The sequence below is a fragment of the Ranitomeya variabilis genome, chromosome 2 (assembly GCF_051348905.1).
Source record: "Ranitomeya variabilis isolate aRanVar5 chromosome 2, aRanVar5.hap1, whole genome shotgun sequence".
In the NCBI taxonomy this organism is placed as follows: domain Eukaryota; kingdom Metazoa; phylum Chordata; class Amphibia; order Anura; family Dendrobatidae; genus Ranitomeya; species Ranitomeya variabilis.
The window spans coordinates 29,215,620-29,242,552 of NC_135233.1; the positions used below are offsets into that span (position 1 = coordinate 29,215,620).

The window sequence follows — 26,933 nt, forward strand, 5'->3', positions numbered from 1 at the left end:
AAAATATCCAAGACAACTAAACCCTTCATGGCAATCACTAACATATATGCTTTAAGACAGTGCTCCCCACTCTGGTCCTCAAGAGCCACCAACAGGTCATGTATTCAGGATTTCCATAGTATTGCACAGGTAATGCAATTATCACCTCGGCAATACTAAGGAAATCCTGAAAATATGACCTGTTGTGGCTATCGAGGACTGGAGTTGGGGAACACTGCTTCAAAACAATCACCATTTCAGGGAACATAACTGGTGATGCCATTTGGCTGATGCACTTGGACATGATCTGTGTCTCAACTGACAGAGGAGCTTTATCGTAACCATACATGCCGGAGATGTTGTAGACAGGCTGTGATAGGATAAGGAATAAATCTACTTAGCTGACTGTGCATGGAGAACTAAGGCTGGAGAAAAAAGTTTTTTGTGCTCAGTCAATGATAAGATGTATTTCTTCTCCTGTCACAGCCCTTCTCTGGTAGCTCACTTGTACATGAGCTAACAGAGCTCCTCTGTCAGTGGAGACACAGGTCTCAGTAGCTGTGTTGCTTCAGACTGTAGCCTGTCATGATAGATGAATAGATGGGATGTCATTTAAATGATGTGACAGGGTGATTTTATTACATCCTTTAATTTACCAGATTTTACTTACCCTGTACAAGGCATAGCCTATAGACAGCAAGTCCTCTCCTAATTTTCTCTGACGTCTCCGATTCTTCTGCATTAGGCCAACAATTACTGTGCAGCAAGGTTCATGTGAAGCTCCATCATGGTCATCATCTGGTTCTTCAAGCTTAATATGAAACTGGGGGTTTGTCCAAAACGTGGCTGTACATTAAGAAATTGTGAATAATTTATACTCATGATTCATTTGTGTCATGTAATTTCTAATTAAAAAATGCACTAATCTGCTGGTTCAGTCACTGTGCACATGTATTACATTACTGATCCTGAGTTACATCCTGTATTATACCCCAGAGCTGCACTCACTATTCTGCTGGTGCAGTCACTGTGTACATACATTACATTACTGATCCTGAGTTACATCCTGTATTATACTCCAGAGCTGCACTCACTATTCTGCTGGTGCAGTCACTGTGTACATACATTACATTACTGATCCTGAGTTACATCCTGTATTATACTCCAGAGCTGCACTCACTATTCTGCTGGTGCAGTCACTGTGTACATACAGTACATTACTGATCCTGAGTTACATCCCGTATTATACCCCAGAGCTGCACTCACTATTCTGCTGGTGCAGTCACTGTGTACATATATTACATTACTGATCCTGAGTTACGTCCTGTATTATACCCCAGAGCTGCACTCACTGTTCTGCTGGTGCAGTCACTGTGTACATACATTACTGACCTGAGTTACATCCTGTATTATACCCCAGAGCTGCACTCACTATTCTGCTGGTGCAGTCACTGTGTACATACATTACATTACTGATCCTGAGTTACATCCTGTATTATACCCCAGAGCTGCACTCACTGTTCTGCTGGTGCAGTCACTGTGTACATACATTACTGATCCTGAGTTACATCCTGTATTATACCCCAGAGCTGCACTCACTATTCTGCTGGTGCAGTCACTGTGTACATACATTACATTACTGATCCTGAGTTACATCCTGTATTATACCCCAGAGCTGCACTCACTATTCTGCTGGTGCAGTCACTGTGTACACACATTACATTACTGATCCTGAGTTACGTCCTGTATTATACCCCAGAGCTGCACTCACTATTCTGCTGGTGCAGTCACTGTGTACATACATTACATTACTGATCCTGAGTTACATCCTGTATTATACTCCAGAGCTGCACTCACTATTCTGCTGGTGCAGTCACTGTGTACATACATTACATTACTGATCCTGAGTTACATCCTGTATTATACCTCAGAGCTGCGCTCACTATTCTGCTGGTGCAGTCGCTGTGTACATACATTACTGATCCTGAGTTACATCCTGTATTATACCCCAGAGCTGCACTCACTATTCTGCTGGTGCAGTCACTGTCTACATACATTACATTACTGATCCTGAGTTACACTCTGTATTATACCCCAGAGCTGCACTCCCTGATCACCTGTAGGACATATGTTACCTGGGTAATTCTGACATCCGCCTGCTGTAGACCCCCGGATCCAGCTACCGTTGAATAGCGTTATATTCCACTTCTGCTGATCATTACCAGTCAGGGTGTCAGGAGTTAAGTTACAGATCTCCAGACGAGAATATTGCACCACCCAATCTGTATACGCCATCCTGCAACCGTGACAGACAGAATCACACTCAGATTAATTGGAGCTAAAGCGATCCTAGCTCAAGTTGCTGTCAATGTAAGAGACTCACAGCATATATAATCATTATGCACATAAATCATATAAGTGATGCAGTGAACGTTCCGTATATTCAACGTATAGGTTCCTAAATGGATACCAAAAGGAGTTCCAAGCAAATGGGAGAAATAAATCAGCAAGACAGAGACCGGTTCCAGAGCCAAAGCCGACTATGATTTTACATATGCTGTTATGAGGGCCCCCCCTACTGGACACTTTTGTTTCTTTATCTTTTTTGGCTCAAATATTTTAACGATTTTCAATAAAGTCTAGTGCTTTTAATACTCATGATTCGCTTCTTGGAACTACGTTTTTGGTAAGTCCGCTATTGGTAGTATATTGTCTGAAGTGCCATACCTGTTGAGATACAGTACAGACCAAAAGTTTGGACACACCTTCTCATTTAAAGATTTTTCAGTATTTTCATGACTATGAAAATTGTAAATTCACACTGAAGGCATCAAAACTATGAATTATCACATGTGGAATTATATACTTAACAAAAAACTGTGAAACAACTGAAATTATGTCTTACATTCTAGGTTCTTCAAAGTAGCCACCTTTTGCTTTGATGACTGCTTTGCACACTCTTGGCATTCTCTTGATGAGCTTCAAGAGGTAGTCACCGGGAATGGTCTTCCAACAATCTTGAAGGAGTTCCCAGAGATGCTTAGCACTTCTTGGCCCTTTTGCCTTCACTCTGCGGTCCAGCTCACCCCAAACCATCTCGATTGGGTTCAGGTCTGGTGACTGTGGAGGCCAGGTCATCTGGGATAGCACCCCATCACTCTCGTTCTTGGTCAAATAGCCCTTACACAGCCTGGAGGTGTGTTTGGGGTCATTGTCCTGTTGAAAAATAAATTATGGTCCAACTAAACGCAAACCAGATGGAATAGCATGCCGCTGCAAGATGCTGTGGTAGCCATGCTGGTTCAGTATGCATTCAATGTTGAATAAATCCCCAACAGTGTCACCAGCAAAGCACCCCCACACCATCACACCTCCTCCTCCATGCTTCACGGTGGGAACCAGGCATGTAGAGTCCATCCGTTCACCTTTTCTGCGTCACACAAAGACACGGTGGTTGGAACCAAAGATCTCAAATTTGGACTCATCAGACCAAAGCACAGTTTTCCACTGGTCTAATGTCCATTCCTTGTGTTCTTTAGCCCAAACAAGTCTCTTCTGCTTGTTGCCTGTCCTTAGCAGTGGTTTCCTAGCAGCTATTTTACCATGAAGGCCTGCTGCACAAAGTCTCGGATAAACTTATCCTAGAAGCAGAGGTGACTCTTGGTCTTCCTTTCCTGGGGCGGTCCTCATGTGATCCAGTTTCTTTGTAGCCCTTGATGGTTTTGATGCACTTGGAGACACTTTCAAAGTTTTCCCAATTTTTCGGACTGACTGACCTTCATTTCTTAAAGTAATGATGACCACTCGCTTTTCTTTACTTAGCTGCTTTTTTCTTGCCATAATACAAATTCTAACAGTCTATTCAGTAGGACTATCAGCTGTGTATCCACCAGACTTCTGCGCAACACAACTGATGGTCCCAACCCCATTTATAAGGCAAGAAATCCCACTTATTAAACCTGACAAGGCACACCTGTGAAGTGAAAACCATTCCCGGTGACTACCTCTTGAAGCTCATCAAGAGAATGCCAAGAGTGTGCAAAGCAGTCATCAAAGCAAAAGGTGGCTACTTTGAAGAACCGAGAATATAAGACATATTTTCAGTTGTTTCACACATTTTTGTTTAGTATATAATTTCCCATGTGTTAATTCATAGTTTTGATGCCTTCAGTGTGAATGTACAATTTTCATAGTCATGAAAATACAGAAAAATCTTTAAATGAGAAGGTGTGTCCAAACTTTTGGTCTGTACTGTACATAGGGACATATCTTGATGTAACTAGCTCACATTTTAACGCAGTGACATTCCCAGACTAAGGCTTGGTGATCACGCATGTGCCGGTTCATGCATGTAGTAGTCAAATTATTGCAATTCTTGCCTCCACCAAGTCTTGTTTTGCAAATTTAGCATATAACGTGAACTGGGTCATCCTTTGCGGTCCCAAAAAAGGCCCAGGCTACGCAACCCTTGCCACCCCTGCGAGCTGCAGACTAGTGACCGGTGCTGAGCACAGCCACAGTTGTGGCTGAGGATGCAGTGCTTGTTGTGGTTGCATCACTCCATATTTGTGCAGCAATCTGCAACGTAACCTCCTTGTTTACCTCCTCCTTAATCTCCACTGCTAAGCAACTCAGCTGCGTGCCTCTGGGTTCACACCAAGTAGAATCTACAACCTCATTGTCATCCTCTCTGTTCTCCTACTCCTTGCCCTTAGAGTCACCCTCCTCCTCTTCCCGCCTTGATGCCACAGTACAGTCTGCATGCTCCTCTGGTATCTGAGTCTCACCAGGATCACCTCCACCCCCGGTGGTTAACATCTGGCGATGATGGTCTGGATTCTGCTCAGGCCTTACTTCATCCAGCCCCAGATCCAACTTGAAAAAAATTTGTGCATCAATGCAGGTACTTTCCTCCTCTGGATTCTGTGAAACTTTGGATCAGACCTCTGATGGCCATGGAATAGAATGTGTGAACAGCTCTGCAGAATGGCCCATCTGTGGTTCCCCACAGTCAATTGGGCATTTGGAAATTTGAGGCATGGGGAGAAACAAGGGTGATTGGGGTGCCACCTCTGAGGATTGTACAGTGTGTGATGTTAAGGTGGAGAGGCTACATGATGCAGCGCTGGCCATCTACTGGAGCCCATGCTCTTTCTGACTCTCATCTACAAGGCGTACCGCTTTGCGACAAAGAAAGGAGTCAAGTAGCCCATCCAGTAACAGTTGTTGTTAGTGGTCTTTGCATAGGACAAGACGGTGTTTGTTTAGTTGAGCTTTCATTAACATTAATACTTAACCTACATAAACGTCGAACACCAAGACTTTTCTCCCTTCCACCACGACCTCGCTTTTTCCCCACTCATGTTGTATGTACCCTTCCCCTCTTTAACCAGCTGTTTCACAACCTTAGGCCAACACCTGTCAGTCACCTGTCACTAAATGAACAATCACTATTTATTTTCTCAGATAGTGTGACTGCACAACACTCTTAGATGTAACAATTAGGGCTAACGATTTTGATGAGCAAATTGGGCATTCTGATTCCTCAATGCAACACAGTTTTAGCCCAAATGATTTGGATGTGAAGCGATGGCCATGGATTAATGACTAATGGACCAATGCCAATAGAGCACCGGCATTTTCCCATGGTCTTGAGGTCACCGCAGTTCAGCCCGGCCTCAATGATATCACTGCTGGTGAAGGATGCTGCACTCTCAGCATCTCGTTCACCAGTGGTTTTCAGCCGGTACGCTCGCATCTTGGCAACGTCTAGGTTGAAAACTATTTAGCCTCCAAACATGGATTACAGCGTGGGACACAACGACGGACAGGTATGGTATATTGTTGGTTTATTATTTTACTTTTATTACAGGAGATCGAGGGCGTCGGGGAATTAGGTGTTGCAGTAAGTATGGTTTAATTTAGAACATTAAAGGTGTCTGTGTAATTTTTTCAAATAAAGGAATTTATTCTGGCTGTGTCTTTATTTAGCATATAACTATAGGATTAGTAATGGATAGGTGTCTTATAGACGCCTCTCTATTACTAAGCCGTGGGCTTGTTGTCACCTGACATTACAGAGGTGACATCAACCCCACAAATATTACCCCACCTGCCACCGCTACAGGGCAAGTGGGAAGAGCTGGGCAAAGCGCCAAAATTGGTGCATCTAATAGATGCTCCTTTTCTGGGCAGCTGCAGACTGCTGTTTTTAGGCTGAGGGGGGGCCTATAACAATGGCCCCTTACCAGCCTGAGAATAGCAGCCCCCAGCTGTGAGCTTTAGCAAGGCTGGTTGTCAAAAATGGAAGGGACCCCACGTTGTTTTTATGCAAATAATTTAAAAACCAGCATGGGGACCCCTCTATTCTTGATAAGCAACCTTGCAGCAGCTGACAGCTGAGGGTTGCAGCCCCCAGCTGTGAGTTTTATCTGGTTGGTTCAAGAAAATAGGGGGTCACCAACATTGGGTTTTTCATTCATTTATTACCTTAGATCACAGCCGGCTGCTATGAAATACCTCGATCATCCGCACCTACTGTCACTGTTATTAGTGGCAGCAGGTGTCGGATGATGGGGGTAAGAGTCCCAAAAGCCCCCACCTGCTGTCATTCGGACTTTAATATAACGCTCATCATTCTCCTCTGCTCACCGGCAGAGCAGGGGAGAATGATGACAGCCGGCTTCAGAGCACCAGCCGCCGGGGAACAGCGCTTACTGTAGCGCTTCTTCCCCGGCGGCCGTCCTGTTATAATCTGGTGACCTTGGAGCCGCATGGACTTTCTCTGGAGTAGGTGGAACCTATACTGACCGCAATCCCTAAACTGACACCGCAACTAGAAGTAGCCGTGGGGTGTGCCTAACACATCCTAGACACCTCGACACAGCCGGAGGACTAAATACCCCTATAGATGGAAATGGGAATTCTATCTTGCCTCAGAGCAGACCCCCAAAGGATAGGCAGCCCCCCACAAATATTGATGGTGAGTATAAGAGGAAAAACACACACAGGCAGAAAAACAGGATTTAGCAAAAGAGGCCACTCTAGCTAAATAAAAAAGGATAGGACAGAATACTAAGCGGTCAGTATTAAAACCCTAAAAAATATCCACAGCAGATAATACAAAATTCCACCATCTAACTAAAGACATGGAATGTATATCTGCATCTCCAGAGAATCCAACTAGACTGAATAAATCCAAACACAGTCAAAGTTGGACTAAGAAAAACAATAAATAGCACTGAATTGTAAGCACACTACATGTGTGCTGCAGAAACAAAACCAGAGACTTATCTTTGCTGATTTTGGCAGCAGGGCAGGAGGAACCAGACAGAGATGTAAACCCTCCAAGAACAATGGACAACTGGCAATGACTAATGAATCCTGCACACCTAAATAGCCCAGTCAGAGCTACAATCAGCAGAAACACCTGCCCAGGGCTGCAATTCAGGGACAACTGCATTACCACCAACAACCACCGGAGGGAACCCAAGAGCAGAATTCACAACACCGTCCGTGTCGTACTACTGATGCATCACACAGTTGTCACACGTCTGCCACACGTAGTACACACACGGACACTGGGACACGAATATCTCCGGTACCGGAAATAAACGGACGTGTGAAAGCGGCCTAAGTGTCTCCCCTTGAGTGATTTATCTGGAAAGGTAACAGGTTATTTTTTTACTTCTGACCTGAGCTTTTAATCTCGCTTGGCTAATGATGCGATATACTGTAATGCTATTTACGGAGTATTCTCTGATTACTGACTGATATAAGAGGCATTAAATTGCACTAACTTTTAATAATTAATGGTGTATAAAGAAACTAATTACCAGGATTTTATTCCCAATTAAGAATCCCCTCCCCCCCTTTCAATTCTCCTTTTTTGTTTTATTTGTTTCTTGTTACTTTTTCTTTGGTTTTCAGGTGTTCTTTGGTATAAACCATAATGACCGTTACCCCCCTGTGTGGGGAAATCGTTAAGCACTGAAGTCTATTTTCCATGTTGTCAAAATTTCAATAAAACAATTTTGAAACTAACCTGTATATAATTGTAACAAACCCTCAGCTGTGAGAAAATTTAGGTCTCTACCAGTTTTCAGCCTAATGGATCGGAATTGAAACACAGAGGCCCCAAATCACCATTTCCAGTGACTTTCCTTGTGTTGTCTTATGATATTCGCTGCTGTTTTCTCGGTGATTTTTTTTTTGTCCTTTATCTTTGTTTGCGCCTTTATGGAACAGAAAGTCTCATAACCCTTTAAAATGTTGCACGTTAGTCTTCAATTGAGCAAAAATAAGAGATCTGGTGCTTCTTTAGACTACTGGGGCAAAACTGTGCAAAAGTTTTGCTACATTTCGTACAGTCGCAAATGAATTAGGCTAAAACATGTTGATAAGGGAACCATATCCACAGCGTCAAAAAGAACAAAAAGCAAATAAAGTTAATTTTAAAGATGGCATAAATTAAATAATGAAGAAGCTGCACATGAAAGACTCACAATTAGGCCGGCGTCACACTCGGCGTAAGACAATACAGTCCGTATTTTACGGCCGTAATACGGAGAAAAGTTCCCAAAATATTGATCCGTAGTCAGGGTGTGTCAGCGCATGGCATCCTCCGTATGTAATCCGTATGGCATCCGTACTGCGAGATTTTCTCGCAGGCTTGCAAAACCGACATCTAATGGATTTATGTGCTCAAATGTTCGGGAAAACATATATACAGTATATATATATATATATATATATGTCATTGAGACACACATACCGTATATATATATTCTGTATTTATATTTAATTCAGCGCGATGTATGTGAAAAACCGGTAATTCAATTGCCGGCTTTTCATTTCTCCTTCACAAACCCGACAGGATATGAGACATGATTACATACAGTAAACCAGCTCATATCCCCTTTTTTTGCATATTCCACACTACTAATGTTAGTAGTGTGTATGTGCAAAATTTGGGCGCTGTAGCTTGTAAAATAAAGGGTTAAATCGCGGAAAAAATTGGCGTGGGCTCCCGCGCAATTTTCTCCGCCAGAATGGTAAAGCCAGTGACTGAGGGCAGATATTAATAGCCAGGAGAGGGTCCATGGTTATTGGCCCCCCCGTGGCTAAAAACATCTGCCCCCAGCCACCCCAGAAAAGGCACATCTGGAAGATGCGCCTATTCTGGCACTTGGCCACTCTCTTCCCACTCCCTGTAGCGGTGGGATATGGGGTAATGAAGGGTTAATGCCACCTTGCTATTGTAAGGTGACATTAAGCCAGATTAATAATGGAGAGGCGTCAATTATGTCACCTATCCATTATTAATTCAATTGTATGAAAGGGTTAATAAAACACACACACATGATTTAAAAGTATTTTAATGAAATAAACACAGCGGAGTAATCCATCTGAAGGGGTTAAAATAATTTACAAGCAGGAGCCCTGCTAATGCAGCTGTGCTCGTGCTTGTAAGCCCCGGCGAATGAATGAAATGTAGGTCAATGACCTGTAGTTACCTTCAGTTGCGGTGATGCGCCCCTGCTGGATGTTCTCATGAACTGCAGCCTGGGAACTTTTTCCCACGCTCCAGGTCATATGAGGACATCCACCAGGGGGCGCATCACCGCGACTGAAGGAAATGTAGGTCATTGACCTACATTTCCTTCATTCTCCGGGGAATTACAAGCACGAGCACAGCTGCATTAGCAGGGCTCCTGCTTGTAAATTATTTTAACCCCTTCAGATGGATTACCTCGTGGGACGTGACAGTTCAGCTGAGGGTATGTATCTTGTGCGTTTATTATTTTGCCAAGCGAGGGTTTCCTAATGGATTGAGAGAACAATAAATTATTAAAACAACCGCTGTGTTTATTTCATTAAAATACTTTTAAATCATGTGTGTGTGTGTGTTTTTTAACCCTTTCAAACAATTGGATTAATAATGGATAGGTGACATAATTGATGCCTCTCCATTATTAATCTGGCTTAATGTCACCTTACAATAGCAAGGTGACATTAACCCTTCATTACCCCATATCCCACCGCTACAGGGAGTGGGAAGAGAGTGGCCAAGTGCCAGAATAGGCGCATCTTCCAGATGTGCCTTTTCTGGGGTGGCTGGGGGCAGATGTTTTTAGCCTCGGGGGGGCCAATAACCATGGACCCTCTCCTGGCTATTAATATCTGCCCTCAGTCACTGGCTTTACCGCTCTGGCGGAGAAAATTGCGCGGGAGCCCACGCCAATTTTTTCCGCCATTTAACCCTTTATTTTAGCAGCTACAGCGCCCAAATTTTGCACATACACACTACTAACATTAGTAGTGTGGAATATGCAAAAAAAAGGGGATATGAGATGGTTTGCTGTATGTAAACCATGTCTCATATCCTGTCGGGTTTGTGAAGGAGAAATGAAAAGCCGGCAATTGAATTAGCGGCTTTTCACTAACACCGCTGCGTATTTCTCGCAAGTCACACTGCTGGTCCGTGTGGAATCCGTATTTTTCTCGCCCCCATAGACTTTCCTTGGCGATTTTTTTGCGCAATACGCTGACAAACGCAGCATGCTGCGATTTTGTACGGCCGTAGAAAGCCGTATAATACTGAACCGTAATATACGGCTGATAGGAGCAGCCCCATTGAGAATAATTGTGCCGTATGTAATGCGAGTTTTACGGACGTAGTTTCTGCGCTCTTACATCCATAAAACTCGCCAGTGTGACGCCGGCCTTAGAGCCATTTTTACACCGGAAAAAGGTGCAAACACAGTGATGCATCGGGGGACGGGGCTAATGTTTATTAGAAAGTTGCAATTCTCACCAAAATTCTCCATCTTCTGCCCTCTTGTCCAGAGCTGCTCTTACTTCTGGATCAACGGAATTCCACTCTGGGGAGCTAGAAAAATGAAGAAAAAAAAATGGATATTTTTAATGTTTTCTTATTTCAAATATTCCTTTTCCTCTATATCAGAGATGTTAGTTATTAAATTATTCAGCTAATCTGTAATTCTTGATAAAATATCTGTCTTGCGTTGATTCACACTGCTTGCATCAGCTGCTTGGAATTTTCTAAAATAAAGACTTGTCAATCCTGCAGTACCTACAGTGCACCACAAGGTGGCAGTCACACCTTACATTATTTTCCTATGAGCTATGTGTTCTATAAACTATATATGAATTTATTACATACTCATCACTCCAGGCTCCCGTCCATTCCACTTCTCCCCATGGATTCCTCACTCTGATCAGCTGCACTGTTTTTCCCCGGTATTGAACCTAAAGTATAGAGAGAATGGTAAATGTTATATATGAGGATCCTGTAAAATATAGGATTAAAGATGGAGTATAGTTTGGAATGACTACGTGTCTGTAATATGTCTGTCTCGAACAAGTCACTAAGTAATGCAAACCTACATGATCGCTATATGCTGCCATACTGAGTCTGTGCATGCAGCAATGAGACATGCATCCGTAATTTCCCCAGGGATCAATAAAGTGTATCGTATCGTATAAAGAGTCCCTATAACAGAATAATACATAAAAAAATTATTATTTGTCTGTACATTACCTCCTCAGCTCCGGTCACTGAATATGCATGTCCTTTAACCAGTTTCCTGCTTGTAATGCCTTCAGTTTCATAAGCATTTGTAATCTATTTGGAAAAAAAATTGTACATTTCAAAAAATATAGTTTAAAAAATGTAAAAAATAAAAGATTTTATTAGCTGCTTATTATTTTTTTTTTCAATTGGGGTATCTGAGCTGACAATTACATTACAAACTGCAGCTCACAGTTTGTCCATGTGAGGGCACCAATGCTGTGATTATTAGATTGTGGCTGCATTTTTCACTTTGACCACATGAGGGAGACAATGACCCATCCTAACTTCTTCATAGACCTGTATGATGGCTGCAGTTTTATAGTTTGTCCAGTTGCAGGAGCCAATGAAGCAAAGTTGTATTGACTTTATATAGGTTGTAATTCCAAGCTTTTCCACAAGAGGGCGGTAATGAGCGGCTATTTGAATAATAACTGCAGGTCATACTAGAACTAGTCATTAAAGGGCCAGATATTGAGTTACATGTTAACCACCTCCACTAGGTGGTAGTAGAGAGACATTTTATTTCCTTCTTGAAGAGAGCTAATTTGCATATTTTTTTCCCAAGATCCACTGCCTGCATAACTTTAGCTGGATCTGCTTAGTGAGAACCAACACCTCCTAAACCTATTATACATGATATATTTCCTTCTTACATCAATTGAGCATCCGAGCAAAGATTCCGCCTTAAGGGCTTTCTTAATAATCTGGTAAAGGTCTGCAGGAGCCTTCTTCAAGTCGTATTGCTCAGAGATTCCTCCAGTGAAGTCTTCCATACCCTCGATTGTGCTGCCTCCTGTCAGAGCTTCATATGAACCGTTCAACCTGTCAGCACAAGTCAAGAATAGAATTAATGGAAATGAGTAGAGCAATTTTTTTTTATTATTATTATTTTACCCTCCTGTGTTTTAATTTCAGGTTGCAGTACCTCCAATTCCCCACTAGATGTAGCCATTGAGCTAAATTAAATTCCAGCTTTTTGCAGCCACCACTAGGGGGAGCTAAATGCATGTTAAAATCATAAATTTGTCTTTAGTAAGCTCATAAGCTCCCCCTACTGGTGGCCACAGGCAGCCACAATTTTACCATTTTCTTCTATGGCTGTAAGAAGAATATCCCATATCTGCACTGGTTGTAATTGGTGGCATGATTATAGAACTTACTTGGCGTAGGCCTTCTCCAGTAGCGCACTCCAGAACTCATCCCCTTCTGCTGAGTGGACAAACACCAGTTGTCCATCTTTTGTGGGCAGTCGATCATCCACGACAACATCCAGCCACTCGCCGTACTGCCAGAACTAAAATCGTGGAGGAAATGAGAACAGAATCTTAAATCTTCATCCATGCTTTATTCATCTTATATAAAACTATCCACTTCCGCGGTTCTATTTTCACATTCACATCCACAGCTGCATTCAAAATTCTGCCCCATTTACATCAGCTTTCAGGCTATAGGGTCTGACGTTCTCTGCTGCACCCTGGGGGTCCCTGACTATGCAGCCCGGCCACAGAGACCTTAGGCCTTAGCCTTGAGGTTCAGTATGTGCAAGAAATAAAAAGCAGCCTAAAGGAGATTGAGTGAGCTCAACAGGATGGTCTGTGGTCATTACTGTACTATCGTCAAACACAGTGGCGTAACTACAAAGTTATGGGCCCCGGTGCGAACTTCCAAATGGGGCCCCCCCCCTACCCCCCCCCCACCTTCCCCCGCCCCCACAACCCCCCCCACCTTCCCCTGCCCTGCTTCCCCTAGATACGCCTCGGACTGTTGCAGGAATCTCCTGCACTGCAACATGGTTTTGGGTGCCAGCACAGCCCGCACAGTGGTATATCCAGCACAGCCCGCACAGTGGTATATCCAGCACAGCCCGCACAGTGGTATATCCAGCACAGACCGCACAGTGGTATATCCAGCACAGACCGCACAGTGGTATATCCAGCACAGCCCGCACAGTGGTATATCCAGCACAGCCCGCACAGTGGTATATCCAGCACAGCCCGCACATTGGTATATCCAGCACAGACCGCACAGTGGTATATCCAGCACAGCCCACACATTGGTATATCCAGCACAGACCGCACAGTGGTATGTCCAGCACAGCCCTCACAGTGGTATATCCAGCACAGCCCGCACAGGGGTATATACAGCACAGCCCGCACAGGGGTATATACAGCACAGCCCGCACAGGGGTATATACAGCACAGCCAGCACAGGGGGTATATAGAGCACAGCCCTCACAGTGGTATATCCAGCACAGACCGCACAGTGGTATATCCAGCACAGACCGCACAGTGGTATATCCAGCACAGCCCTCACAGTGGTATATCCAGCACAGCCCGCACAGGGGTATATACAGCACAGCCCGCACAGGGGTATATACAGCACAGCCCGCACAGGGGTATATACAGCACAGCCAGCACAGGGGGTATATAGAGCACAGCCCTCACAGTGGTATATCCAGCACAGACCGCACAGTGGTATATCCAGCACAGCCCGCACAGTGGTATATACAGCAGAGCCCGCACAGTGGTATATCCAGCACAGCCCTCACAGTGGTATATCCAGCACAGACCGCACAGTGGTATATACAGCACAGCCCGCACAGGGGTATATCCAGCACAGCCCGCACAGTGGTATATCCAGCACAGCCCGCACAGTGGTATATCCAGCACAGCCCTCACAGTGGTATATCCAGCACAGACCGCACAGTGGTATATACAGCACAGCCCGCACAGGGGTATATACAGCACAGCCCTCACAGTGGTATATAGAGCACAGCCCGCACAGTGTTATATACAGCAGAGCCCGCACAGGGGTATATCCAGCACAGACCGCACAGTGGTATATCCAGCACAGACCGCACAGTGGTATATCCAGCACAGACCGCACAGTGGTATATCCAGCACAGCCCTCACAGTGGTATATCCAGCACAGCCCGCACAGGGGTATATACAGCACAGCCCGCACAGGGGTATATACAGCACAGCCCGCACAGGGGTATATACAGCACAGCCCGCACAGGGGTATATACAGCACAGCCAGCACAGGGGGTATATAGAGCACAGCCCTCACAGTGGTATATCCAGCACAGCCCGCACAGTGGTATATCCAGCACAGACCGCACAGTGGTATATCCAGCACAGACCGCACAGTGGTATATCCAGCACAGACCGCACAGTGGTATATCCAGCACAGCCCTCACAGTGGTATATCCAGCACAGACCGCACAGTGGTATATCCAGCACAGACCGCACAGTGGTATATCCAGCACAGACCGCACAGTGGTATATCCAGCACAGACCGCACAGTGGTATATCCAGCACAGACCGCACAGTGGTATATCCAGCACAGACCGCACAGTGGTATATCCAGCACAGCCCGCACAGTGGTATATACAGCAGAGCCCGCACAGGGATTTATACAGCAGAGCCCGCACAGGGATATATACAGCACAGCCCCCACAGGGGTATATACAGCAGAGCCCGCACAGGGATATATAGAGCACAGCCCACATCTCATCCCCCCCCCCCCGATAATGGCCCCACAGTCCGGTTAAAAAGAAAAAAAAAAAAAAACTCTCCTCACCTTTCCTTTTGCCCGCGCTGCGGCTGCAGTCTGCCCAGGACACTGCAGGTGCGCGATGATATGACGTCATCGCGCACCCGCAGTGTACTGTCAGAGGCAGAGCGGGGAATGATGGGAGAGGAAGCGTCAGGTGACGCTCTCTCCTCCCATCATTGCATTGAACTATACCGGTGTCATAGACGCCGGTATAGTTAAATGCGGCGGCGGCGGCGGCACTGGGGGGGGTTCCGGGGGAGGAACAGTGCAGCGGCCCACTACTGGCATCGGCTCTTCTGGCATTTGCCAGAAGTGCCCGATGGCCAGCCTGGCCCTGCTCAGACCTGCCGGCCCGGGGCCCCTGACCTGCGGGGCCCGGTCGCAATGGCGACCGCTGCGACCGCGGTAGTTACGCCCCTGGTCAGACATATTCTGCCTGAAGTAATATCAGACCTCACAATAAGGTTTGCCCGCCAGGCAGACCATCTCTCATGTGCAAAGATTAGCCAGCATTACTGTGAATCATTGAATTCCTTGACTGCCACTAGGTGGAGCAGGTGAGCTTAGGCTGGTTTCACATTTGCGTTTTTTGCGGCTGCGTTTTAGCGCAAAAAACTCATGCGGTTTTTTTGCATGCATTTTGCCGCGTTTGTCGACGCATGCGTCTTTTCTATGCTTGCATTTGGTTGCAGAAATGCAACATGTAGTAATTTCTAGAGGCGTTTTTTTGCCGCAAAAAAAAAGCATGCTTTTTTTGCGGCAAAAAAACGTATTGCTGTCTATGTACACGAATGCGTTTTTAAGCACATGCGTTTGTTTGCGTTTAAAACGCATGCATTTTTATAGAAAAAAACAAGAATACACACTGCTGAGCCACCCCCCACCATCAAGGTGATAAAGGGATCCAAACCCTAACCCTACCCCTAACCCTAGGGATCCTAACCCTACCCCTACCCCTAACCCTAGGGATCCTAACCCTACCCCTAACCCTAGGGACCCTAACCCTAACCCTAGGGATCCTAACCCTAACCCTACCCCTTACCCTAGGGTTCCTAACCCTAACCCTAGCTATTTCTATTTATAGTGGGTTTTCTTGTTGATTTTGATGATTGGCAGCTGTCACACACTTCTCAGCATGCGTTTCAAAAACGCAAACGCAGGAAAAAACGCATGTAAACGCGGCAAAACGCCGTGTTTTTTTACAGCATGCAAAAACGCATGCGTCTAAAAAACGCAGCGTTTGCACGCGTTTACATGCGTTTTTTCACCACCTGCGTTTGCGTTTACAACGCTGCGTTTTTAAACGCAAATGTGAAACTAGCCTTACTGAATACAGAGTTATAATTGGTAGCAATGACTGATCAGTATGCAGTGAGCTCCCCCTAGTGGTTGTTGTTATTGAAGAGCAATTCGAGATGTAGTGCAAGACCTTTAGAAAATCTTCTTGAGCATGACCCTGTTACCTGGAAGTGAAAGATGCCGGTGTAGCCCTTTTGAAAACTTTGGTTCTCTGGAACAACTCTTGCCAAGATGTCCGGGTCCAAAGTGAGGCAGGCAACGGCAGCCAGGAGCCAGCAGTCCCCTGTATAGTGTAGACATAGTATTTAATGTATTATGACCACATTCTCAATGCCAGGAAGGTGCATAAAGCTGCAAACATTTACGTGAATCTGTTACATAGAGCCAAGTGGTGGTACAGGATCGGAAAAGCTTCTTTATCCTATACAATCCCTTTTAAAGGGGTTGTCCTCGTTCAGAAAATCCCAACTCCCCAGGCGCAGTTCCTTATTGAAAAACAAATCGCACTTTACACACGATCCCAGGATCCCCCAGTGAGTCTCCGCCACTGCTCTCGATGTCTTGTATTAGCTGTAGCACGGACGTCACCTGAACAGCATGGCAGTCAATCACTGAGCTCAGCGGCTCCATCTACACGGGCAGAGCTTCTAAACTCAGTGATTGACTGCAGTGTTGTCAGCGTAACAGCTGCACCGCAGCCAACACCAGACACCTACACTCACCAGTGGACCTGGGGATGGTGAGTAATGCACGGTTTATTTATTCATAACAAATTACAACAAATAATCAGTATTTTGTGAAAAGGGACAAGCCCTTTAAGTACGGTACTTAATTGAAGATGAACTGGAAGCTGCTTTGGTGCCAGCTGGTCCCTGGACCATAGTTGCCAATAGTCCAGAGTTTGCCAGGACGGTCACAATTCGAGGATATGCTCTAGATAAAAGAAGACAGAGTGATTTATACAAACCATGCCCACAAGTAGGGTGTTCCTATATGGACCCAGGGGATGGGATGGAAAAGAATGTTGGCTAATGCTTGAGAATGCTGGAGAACCTTTGAAAATGCTGGAGAACCTTTGAAAATGCTGGAGAACCTTTGAGAATGCTGGAGAACATTTGAGAATACTGGAGAACCTTGGGGAGTGCTGGAGAACCTTGGAGAATGCTGGAGAACCTTGGAGAATGCTGGAGAACATTTGAGAATGCTGGAGAACCTTGGAGAATGCTGGAGAACCTTGGAGAATGCTGGAGAACCTTGGAGAATGCTGGAGAACCTTGGAGAATGCTGGAGAACCTTGGGGAGTGCTGGAGAACCTTGGAGAATGCTGGAGAACCTTGGGGAGTGCTGGAGAACCTTGGGGAGTGCTGGAGAACCTTGGAGAATGCTGGAGAACCTTGGAGAATGCTGGAGAACCTTGGAGAATGTTTCTCAAACCAAGAAAAATTCTCAGGATGAAGTGACTCTGGTGACAAATTTTAGGCCAAACATAGTTTGGATCTTCACATCATGTCTCTAATCCCGTAATAAATGATCTCTCATGTGTGATCTTTATTGATACATCCCATCTACTAAGTTCCCCCATGCTGATTGTTGTCCGTGCATTAGCAGTCCGTGTTCGGACTTATCGGGGGACGTCTGAATGAGCCTTTAGAGACCATTCCTTTCCCACAAAATACACCAAGACTCCAACAGTGTCTCTTTTTATTTTACTATTGAACCACCATTCAGAAGCAAAGTCTGGTTCTCATTAGTTGATATTCTTTTAATTTAACCTGAAAATTACTTTTGTTGTCACGTTCAAGTTATTTCAGCGACCACTGTGCATTTTTCTTACTTTAACAGAAGGTCCTGTTATGGTAAATATTTATACTTTGCTTTGATTATTATTATCTACCAATATATCTTTGCTAATTCTGTATTTTAGCTTTGTAAGTGTTACTCATAAAACCAATAACACAGGGTGTTCTCTCTGATATAGAGGTGTCTTTGTGTTAAACATTTCTTTTGTCTCTGAAAGTATAGTAACCTGGGTAGAAGCGGTTTGAAAATAATTTGACAGAATCCATAATTTATGATTTTGTTTTTCCCAACTAAAATATCTTCTCTCTTAGGTAATGTAATGTAAGAAGCCATTCCCACTTTCTTATCGCTGTAGTTGTAATAAAGACTTGTGACTGGGGATCTGAGAACCAGACAAGAATTGTATCTCAACCGAAATTAGCCCTCTAATGTTTTACATATGAACAGTGGGTACGGAAAGTATTCAGACCCCTTTACAGTTTTCACTTTTTGTTTCATGGCAGCCATTTGGTAAATTCAAAACAGTACATTTTTTTCTCATTAATGTTCACTCTGCACCCCATCTTGACTGAAAAAACAAGATATGTAGACATTTTTGCAAATGTATTAAAAAAGAAAAACTGAAATATCACATGGCCATAAGTATTCAGACCCTTTGCTCAGACACTCATATTTAAGTCACATGCTGTCCATTTCCTTGTGATCCTCCTTGAGATGGTTCTACTCCTTCATTGGAGTCCAGCTGTGTGTAATTAAACTGATAGGATTTGATTTGGAAAGGCGCATACCTGTCTATATAAGACCTCACAGCTCACAGTGCAAGTCAGACCAAATGAGAATCATGAGGTCAAAGGAACTGGCCAAGTAATTGTGGCAAAGCACAGATCTGGCCAAGCTTACAACAGAATTTCTGCAGTACTCAAGGTCCCGAAGAGCACGGTGGCCTCCATAATCCTTAAATGGAAGAAGTTTGGGACCACCAGAAGTCTTCCTAGACCTGGCCGTCCAGCCAAACTGAGCAATCGTGGGAGAAGAGCCTTGGTGAGAGAGGTAAAGAAGAACCCCAAGATCACTGTGCTCTAGAGATGCAGTAGGGAGATGGGAGAAAGTTCCACTAACCCAGCTATCACTGCAGCCCTCCACCAGTCGGGCCTTTATGGCCCGACAGAAGCCTCTCCCCAGTGCAAGACATATGAAAGCCCGGATAGAGTTTACTAAAAACCACATGAAGGACTCCCAGACTATGAGAAATAAGATTCTCTGGTCTGATGAGACGAAGATAGACCTTTTTGGTGATAATTCTAAGCGGTATGTGTGGAGAAAACCAGGCACTGCTCATCACCTGCCCAAAACTGAAACGTGGTGGCAGCATCATGCTATGGGGGTGTTTTTCAGCTGCAGGGACAAGATGACTGGTTGTCATTGAAGGAAACATGAATGTGGCCAAGTACAGAGATATCCCGGATGAAAACCTCTTCTAGAGTGCTCTGGACCTCAGACTTGGCCGAAGGTTCACCTTCCAACAAGACAACGACCCTAAGCACACAGCAAAAATAACAAAGGAGTGGCTTTAGAACAACTCTGTGACCATTCTTGACTGGCCCAGCCAGAGCCCTGACCTAAACCCAACTGAGCTTCTCTGGAGAGACATGAAAATGGCTGTCCACCAACGTTCACCATCCAACCTGAGGGCCGGCAGTGGTAGAGTGGTGCCACAGGAGACATGGTCCCTTCCACAGGAAGCCGGCGGTGGCAGAAGTGGGACAATGCTGCAGTCCTGGGGTATCCCAGCGGTGCGATGCTGCGGGTCTGGTGTCGGCGGTGAGGCAGAGCATGGAGCAGTGTCTCTTCCTCAGGATGCCGGCGGCAGATATGTGGCAACGCCGCAGCCCAGTGTCCATGGCGAGCAGAGCCGAGAGCATCACCGATGTCTCGGCGCCCATCTTTCTGAGGCCGCGCGTGTGCAGATTGAGATCTGGGAGGCTCTCGGCTTCAGGAAAATGGCCGCCAAGATATCAATCTGTGCACGTACTGCCTCCAGCGGCCCACAGCTTCAGGAAGATGGCCACAGGGAAACCAACGATGCACTCTGCATCACCCACCGCCGACACCGAGCCTCAGCATCGCCACACCTCTGCCGTCGCCAATTCCCTGAGGATGGGACGCTGCTACACCACTGCCGCAACCCCCCGTTAAACCTGCATTTGGACTATAAGATGCACCCCCCATTTGTTTTTGGGGTAAAAAGTGTGTCTTATAGTCCAAAAAATGTGGTATAATATATATATATATATATATATATATATATATATATATATATATATATATATATATATACACATATATATATATATATATATATATACATATAACCTTGTGTCACTAATCAACATGTAAGTGCTACACGACAGCTAATCTCCTGAATGGTATTATACACCTTTATTAAACAAGAGGAGATTCTCCACCTCACTTCATCAGTGTTTGATTTGTGACTAACTCGGCTCTTGCTCCTTCCCCTGCAATGTCAGAGAAGAAAGTTGGAACAGTACATGTGCATTATATAATAAATAGACCTATATATGACAGAGGCACGGGGGTGCAGAGGTAAGAGTCACACTGGGGCACTGTTGCTTAAAATATCACAAAGGTCCATCATCTGGCCTTATACATGAGAAAACCACCGGCTGATCGCTCGCTCAGCAGACAGCTAGCTCATTTGACTCCCCCTTACAAATGAATTCTTGACTAGCTTGAGCATTCATGAATTTTTAACAGAGAGAGGAAAAAGCTGCAGCCATGTAGCTCTGGCAGCGGCCTATCTTCCCTAAAAACTGCCCGATCCTTCTCTCCCTGACATCACATGCATGGGGCAGGTGGATGACCTCCATACACATCAAATGGTTGGCCGGTCCTGCCATCATTTATGTGATTTATGAGGGTCATTACGCCAGCCCAGATCTAAACTCACTTTTGGCCATAGACATGTAATAGCCGCTTCGTAGTGGATATAAAATCACATAAGGCCACTCTGCTGTCAGAAAGCCGCAACAATATGTTTCGTATGATGGCTGGATCACCATTTTTCTGCCCATTTTGTGGGATACTCCAGTTATTTCAGCCATTTTGAGCCTCAGGAATGTGTAAGGGGGTTACATTCTCTGCTCTGTGCCTGGAACCACTTAGCTGTGCAGCAGGTTTCCCTGGGGTCAGACTTAGAGACCGGGACAGGAAGGAAGCTGGGCTGAGGGAGAAAAAGGGCGCGCGTTCCAGGGCTCGAGCAGCGTGTACTGGAGAGAGAGCAGAGTATGCAGCAGAGAGAGCAGCTTCGGGGAAGAGAGAGCTCCTGTTCGAAGGACTGATACAGGGAGATTGTCCAGAAAGACTGCATCTTGTGAGTACGTGAAAATAGACTCTGCTGTGACTGGAGAGGTGCACCCTGATGCCCGTGCAGAGACAGTGACCCGTGCAGAGACAGTGACCCGTACAGAGACAGTGGCCCCTAGTACCCACCGTACTAGTGCAGAGCCCCTGATTCCTGTTGAGAGACCCAATAATAGACTGAGCATCGTTCTCCCGGGATAGGCTGAACTGTTGAAGCAAAAGACTCAGAGCACAGGGGACCCCGTTTGCCTAGCATCCCCTCTGCCCACCTCAGTATCCCCCTAAACCTCAGGTTGCGGGTTCCTAGAGACTACACAGCCCACAGATAACAGAGGGAAGACAAGTGCCACTGTTTCTCGGCGCCCACGTTGGAGAAGACAACCCTACAAGCAAGTTCTCATCAGAAGTGCTTTCCCAAGAAATTCCGTTTACTACTGTTATACTGTTTGACTGTCTGGGAACTTATACTGCTTCCCATATGTTTGCACAGTTATTTTATCAGTTTATATTCTACTGTTTTCTCCTTGCGAGGAGAATATTGCTCCTGTTAATAAACCCCCCTCAACAGTTGGTCTGTCTGTTCTGTGGTGACATACTCTACCCTGCACTCTATTACAAATGCAGACCTGTGAGAACTGTAGTGTTCACAGAGACATTTCTAAGTTTTGCTCCTTTTGGGGTGAGGGGAGGGAGTGGAGATGGAAAACAATGTTATTCTACTGCTATACGGAAGATGTTGCCAAGGAATTACAAGAACATTCAAAATTAATACCATGAAGGTTCCGAGGGGGCGGAGCATGACACGCTGATTCTTATTGCTGCTCCGCTCAAACATTACAGTTTTGCCTGGAACGTTCTTCTTATTGGCTTTCAATAAAATTGTCGTTAATATGATTAGAAAATGAGAATGTTTAACCCCCACAAGGCACACGGATGGACCGATGAACGGCAAACATTTCCGTAAAGTGGAGATTAATATTTTAGTGATAAATCAGCAGCGGATGATAAGTACCATATATGAGCAGTCCTTAATTGGGAAACTTAGATAAAATACAAAAGGATTCACAATTTATCAGAGGTATCTATTCTATATACTTACCAAGAGCTCCTTGACGGATGTCTCCACGTGTCGCTCCATCTACAATGAAGTTGGGGTTCTCACATATTTCCTATAAAATTATAAAGAAAATGGTCTGTACGTATAAAAACATAATAATCACAATAATAATCAGATACAGTAGAAAAAACTGACACAAACAATCTAGAATTAATAACAATAAATTTAAGAGTACAAGAGGATAACTAATAAATTAACTAGTATAAATTTCATTTTATAAAAAAATCCCCTAAACTCTCCAAACATTAAATATATTGCTGAAAAAATATTGTGCATGTAGGAAGGAAAATCATGTGCAAACACACAAATTATACATAAAAAACATTAGCTGGTCATTGGAACCAAAAACGATTGCAGAAGTATAATATTTTTCATATAGTAAACGAGCTGCATATAGAGATTTACAAAATAGGTGACTTTAGTGTTTGAGCCGCTAAAATCTAAAATAGCCACCAACTATGCAAAAAAAAAATCATGCAAATTATATACGGGAATGCAGAGCAAGCTGCTTAAATGCAAATATTAGGTGACTGCTGTGAATATCCAAATGGGCAATCAGAAAGTTCAAACAAGTCTGGAAGTGAGGAAAAATGTTTTTCACAGAACTAGTAATCCCATTTATTAGTATTTAGTCATTGTATTGTGTTTTTGGTGTTATTTGTACTGGATTGTTTGTGTCCTTTTTTCTACTAATATGTTGTTTACCAAGAAAGGATCCAAATAATTTACTATTTTAGATATTTTGAACTGCTCGTATTTCCTTAGGCGTCGCCCTTATTTTTTTTCAGTTTTTTTTCTAGTTTGTGTGTATAATCACATATAGGGCTGAACAAAATCAGACTCCTTAGCTGTAGGCTATCGAGGGAGGAATCTACAGAATATCTTATTAAAGGAGTAATTTGATTCTGCTCACTTCAGCATCGGCAGGTGAGCGGTGCTGGAAACGTCACCTCTAGAGATAATAGGACAGGTGCATGATGCTGCCGCTTCTACATGTGACCCAACAGGTATTTATAGACGTGACATTACCAGCCCTGCTCACCTTACATAGAGAGAAAGGAAGAAGGAAAAGAGGGAGGAAAGAGAAAAGGAAGAAAGGGGGAAAGAGTGAGGAAGTAGGGGAAGAAGGGGGGGAGAAACAAAAAAGAAAGGAGGAAGAAAGGGAGGGAGGAAACTGGGAGGAAAGAAGGTAGAAAGGAATGGAGAAACGAACAGAGAAATGAAGGGCGAAAGAAAGGTAGAAATAAGGAAAGAAAGGAAGTGAGGATAGAAGGGAAGGAAGGGAAGGAATTGAGATGTGATGGCAAACAGGAGGAAGTAAGGGAGAAAAGAAGGGAGGAGAAAAGGAAGAAAGGGGGAAAAAGAGAGGAAGTAAGGGAAGGAGGGGAGAAACAAAGAAGGATTGAGGGAGGAAGGAAGGGAGGGAGAAAGCTGGAAGGAATGAAGGTAGAAAGGAATAAAGGAATGGAGAAACGAATACAGAAATGAAGGAAGAAAGAAAGGTAGAAATAAGGAAAGAAAGGAAGTGAGGAAAGAACGGAAGGAAGGGAGATGTGATGGCAAAAAGGAAGTGAGGGATTAAGGGAGAAAAGAAGGATAAAAGTAAGAAAGGAGGCAAGAAAGAAGGGAGAAAGTAAGGGAGAAATTAAAGAAGGAAGCAAGGAATGGAGAATGTATGGAAGAAAGGAAGAGAGGAAGGAAAAACGAAGGCTTCATACTTTGCCAACGGTCCAAATTTTGCTAGTACAGTCCCGCCGACACTGGACTTAACTTATATAAATCGCACCTAGTAGTGGGCACTTTAAGGGCTGTTCCTGGTGGACGTGGATTCACTGATGGTCAGGCCAGAGGTTAGGACTTAGCCATTGCATAGATGTGTGGATATGGGGGTGTCACACTTCTACCTCCCATATACTGTATATTTGGAATCTAATTAAAAAAAAACAAGATAAAAAAACAAAACAGGATTATCTCCTTTCTGGAAGAGACTGGTCTCTGGTGTTATCTGGCAGTAGTGTGACTGATGCAGGGCGCACCCAGATTCCACATTTATGGTAAAGCATTGTGTGATTACGGCCAGTAACAACCCTTGGAAGATATTTCTGGATATGAAATTTCCAAATGTAATTCTTATGTGATTAAAGGGTTTATAAACTTTTCAACCAACTGTTTTATTATTATTTGTTCCAAAACATCTAAAATTTAGGAAAAAGCAACCTTGGAGGTCTTCTGATTAGTTTTGATACAATTTCGCTCAAATTTTGACTTTTCCAACATCTCACAAAAGCATGAATTTACCAAGTAATTGCTAAATCTCCACCAAAGTGTCTACAATACATATTAAATTTATCATCAATTTTTGGGCACAAATTTGGGAAAGAATTCTGCACATTTTTGATAAGTAAATATCAAAATTTATAAGTATAAGTAAAAAATATAAGTAAAAGGACTGCTGTTTACACCGAACAATAAATTTACCTTTAGGGGATCAAATTTCACATTTTCAATTCAAAATTTGCAACACTTTTTTTCTTATCACTGGTGGTTTATCATAAAGTTGTGTGCTCACACGGGTCCTTATTATGAAAGGAGAACCAGCATGTACTAAATATGCTGTGAAAGGATATATTTGGTGTAAGATGGCCCAATAATTGGAAATGAGGGTTTGTTAGAACACTTGATTGACAATTTTTGCCTTGTCTAAACATGCTGTCAATCACCCAATGAACAAGTGATTTGCGAAACGCTCGTTCATCATGGGATTGGATCGTTAATGCCGGCAGTAAAGTCACCGTATTCCTCAGCACATTGTACTGTGTAACTGCCGACGATGACAATATTTTATGCACACACAACAATCTTTTTTGTTTTTTTTTTTGTTTTTTTTATTAATTCCACCCTGCAGCTCCATAGATATAGGCCTTTTAATTTAGTGCTAATTTTAATGGTCTTTACCGATTGGGCGTGACTCACAGGGTTCCTTGGGGGCGTGACTTTAGCTTCCTCTGCAATATTAGCCTGTGAGTCACACCCACTTGTACAGACCATAAAAATTAGCTTTATATAAAAAAAGTCCATATCTCCGGGACCATCAAGTCAGCAGCTGCTACATACTGTATGTTGTACTGAAAATACCCCCACCAAGTAGTGCATAATTATATCCACTATATAGTACGGTGCCAAAATAAGAATTTTATACATAATATTATCACCTTTCCTCCCCAGGACTTAATATTCCTGCCGCAGACCCCATTGCTGCCATTTTGATACTCCCAATATTAGCCAGTGTGGGCTTCACAGGAGACTGATTGTTACTATATAGTACAGTACTGTAGTATTACAGCATATAGTACAAGAGACCAAGCAATCACAGGTTCAAGTCGCCTAGAGTAACTAAACAAAAAAATGAAAAGTAAAAAAAAAAAAGAAAAATTAAAGTTTTTAAAACAATAAGAAAATATCAAAGTTTCAGTCCCACTTTGGCCACACCATTAAAGGGTTAGTAAATGGTATAGGCGCAATAAATAATACCGTACAGAGCTTAAATAATACCAATATACAGCAACCAAATAAAATCCATCCAATGACAGTACCATACGATGTCCAAAAAAAACTGCTATCCCTTTTATATTTCTGCACGGAGCTCATGATCTATGGGTGCCAGGCTCTGCCTCCATCAGTGGTGGCGCCTATGCCCCAGGGTGTGACCATTATGGATTCACACTCTTATGGCCGACACTACGTTTCTTCAAAAACAAAAAAGGAACATTACCAGAGGGGCTGTAGTGAATAACAGCAAGGCGTAGCGTACTTAACCCTATCATTACCGGCAGGGGCGTAACTACAACAGGTGCAGGGGTTGCAATCGCAGCCAGGCCCTGGAGCCTAGGGGGCCCTAAAAGTCCCTTTGACCTATAGAAAAAGACTATTGCTAATAAAGATTTAAAATATTTGGGGGCCCCGTTGGAGCTTTCGCATCGGGGCCCATGAGTTTCAAGTTACGCCACTGATTACCAGACTGCTATGGAAATCCACTATATTTCCCTGGCTCATTCCTTTCCCTGAGTCATTGCTGTATTATAAGAGCAGACAATGGCCGATTCCCTTTGATGCACAGACACCACCAGCACTCGTTACCTTTACTGCACTAATCCCCCCACAATGTCTTTGATCTGTCCTTCCAGAATGATATCCTGAGTGGTG

The 26,933-nt window shown here is 44.0% G+C and overlaps 1 protein-coding gene across 1 annotated transcript in view; it reads right to left on the reverse strand.

The window, feature by feature from the left end:
• LOC143804276 (calpain-8-like) overlaps nt 1–26,933 on the reverse strand; it is an 83,634-nt gene that overhangs the window by 28,992 nt on the left and 27,709 nt on the right. The window contains exons 2-10 of the mRNA XM_077282211.1: nt 22,713–22,782; nt 16,597–16,715; nt 12,736–12,869; nt 12,229–12,397; nt 11,543–11,626; nt 11,165–11,250; nt 10,796–10,870; nt 2,115–2,275; nt 650–825 (exon numbers count right to left, since the gene is read on the reverse strand). Coding sequence (XP_077138326.1) covers nt 650–825; nt 2,115–2,275; nt 10,796–10,870; nt 11,165–11,250; nt 11,543–11,626; nt 12,229–12,397; nt 12,736–12,869; nt 16,597–16,715; nt 22,713–22,782 — 1,074 coding nt within the window. The remainder of the gene's footprint in view (nt 1–649; nt 826–2,114; nt 2,276–10,795; nt 10,871–11,164; nt 11,251–11,542; nt 11,627–12,228; nt 12,398–12,735; nt 12,870–16,596; nt 16,716–22,712; nt 22,783–26,933) is intronic.